This window comes from Entamoeba dispar, genomic scaffold (assembly GCF_000209125.1).
Source record: "Entamoeba dispar SAW760 scf_1105229464025 genomic scaffold, whole genome shotgun sequence".
Classification (NCBI taxonomy): Eukaryota; Evosea; order Mastigamoebida; family Endamoebidae; genus Entamoeba; species Entamoeba dispar.
The window spans coordinates 11178-13132 of NW_001855986.1; the positions used below are offsets into that span (position 1 = coordinate 11178).

At 22.8% G+C, this 1955-nt stretch overlaps 1 protein-coding gene across 1 annotated transcript in view, besides 1 other annotated feature; it reads left to right on the forward strand.

The window, feature by feature from the left end:
• The window catches only part of EDI_182950 (uncharacterized protein), a gene marked incomplete at both ends in the record, with an annotated part of 2045 nt that extends 184 nt beyond the window's left edge, over nt 1–1861 (forward strand). The window contains one exon of the mRNA XM_001741743.1: nt 48–1861. Within this exon, the coding sequence (XP_001741795.1) occupies nt 48–1861 (1814 nt within the window). The remainder of the gene's footprint in view (nt 1–47) is intronic.
• A 3-nt stretch (nt 1862–1864) lies between these two features.
• Nucleotides 1865–1944: a sequence feature (AT_rich).
• Nucleotides 1945–1955: the final 11 nt, after the last annotated feature.

The following is a 1955-nucleotide window of genomic DNA, read 5'->3' on the forward strand; positions in this document are numbered from 1 at the left end:
TACATCAATAACAACAATTAATATACCAACATCCCTTACATCAATAGGATATGGATGCTTTTATGAATGTTCATCATTAACAACAATTAATATACCATCATCAATTAATGAAATAGCATATAAATGTTTTTATAAATGTTCATCATTACAAACAATTAATATACCAACAAGTATTAGTAAAATAGGATATGGATGTTTTTATGAATGTTTATCATTAACAACAATTAATATACCAACATCAATTAATGAAATAGGATATGGATGTTTTTGTAAATGTACATCATTACAATCAATTAATATACCAACATCAATTAATGAAATAGGAGATTATTGTTTTAAAGAATGTACATCATTACAAACAATTAATATACCAACATCAATTACATCAATAGGAAATCAATGTTTTTATGGATGTTCATCATTAACAACAATTTATATACCAACAAGTATTAGTAAAATAGGATATGGATGTTTTTGTAAATGTTCATCAATAACAACAATTAATATACCAACATCAATTACATCAATAGGAAATTATTGTTTTAAAGAATGTTCATCATTAACAACAATTAATATACCTTCATCAATTAAATACATAGGAAATAATTTTTTTAAAGGATGTACATCATTACAAACAATTAATATACCATCATCAATTAATGAAATAGGAGATTATTGTTTTAATGAATGTACATCAATAACAACAATTAATATACCTTCATCAATTACTAAATTAGGAAATGGATGTTTTTATAAATGTTCATCAATAACAACAATTAATATACCAACATCAATTAATGAAATAGGAAATGGATGTTTTTGTAAATGTACATCATTACAATCAATTAATATACCAACATCAATTAATGAAATAGGAGATTATTGTTTTAAAGAATGTACATCATTAACAACAATTAATATACCTTCATCAATTACATCAATAGGAAATCAATGTTTTTATGGATGTTCATCAATAACAACAATTAATATACCAACATCAATTAATGAAATAGGATATGGATGTTTTTGTAAATGTACATCATTAACAACAATTAATATACCAACATCAATTACATCAATAGGAAAAGAATGTTTTAGTGAATGTTCATCATTACAAACAATTGATATACCAACATCAATTAATGAAATAGGAGATTATTGTTTTAAAGAATGTACATCATTAACAACAATTAATATACCTTCATCAATTACATCAATAGGAAATCAATGTTTTTATGGATGTTCATCAATAACAACAATTAATATACCAACATCAATTAATGAAATAGGATATGGATGTTTTTGTAAATGTACATCATTAACAACAATTAATATACCAACATCAATTACATCAATAGGAAAAGAATGTTTTAGTGAATGTTCATCATTACAAACAATTGATATACCAACAAGTGTTATTGAAATAGGAAATTGTTGTTTTTATAAATGTTCATCAATAACAACAATTAATATACCAACATCAATTAAAACAATAGGACATTGGTGTTTTAAAGAATGTACATCATTACAAACAATTAATATACCAACATCAATTACATCAATAGGAAATGATTGTTTTTATGAATGTTCATCATTAACAACAATTTATATACCAACAAGTATTAGTAAAATAGGATATGGTTGTTTTGAATGTTGTTCATCATTACAAACAATTAATATACCAACATCAATTACATCAATAGGAAATTATTGTTTTTATAAATGTTTATCGTTAAAATCAATTAATATACCATCATCAATTACATCATTTGGATGGGGATGTTTTTATAAATGTGGATGTGAAGAAGAATTAATGAAAAATGAAAGAATACCAATAGATTGTTTTGATAGAGGGTGGTGAATGAAATAAAAATATAATAAATGAAATACAATATAATTTGAAGTAGAAATAAATTATAATTGATTATCATTTATATTATTATTCTTTTCTTATT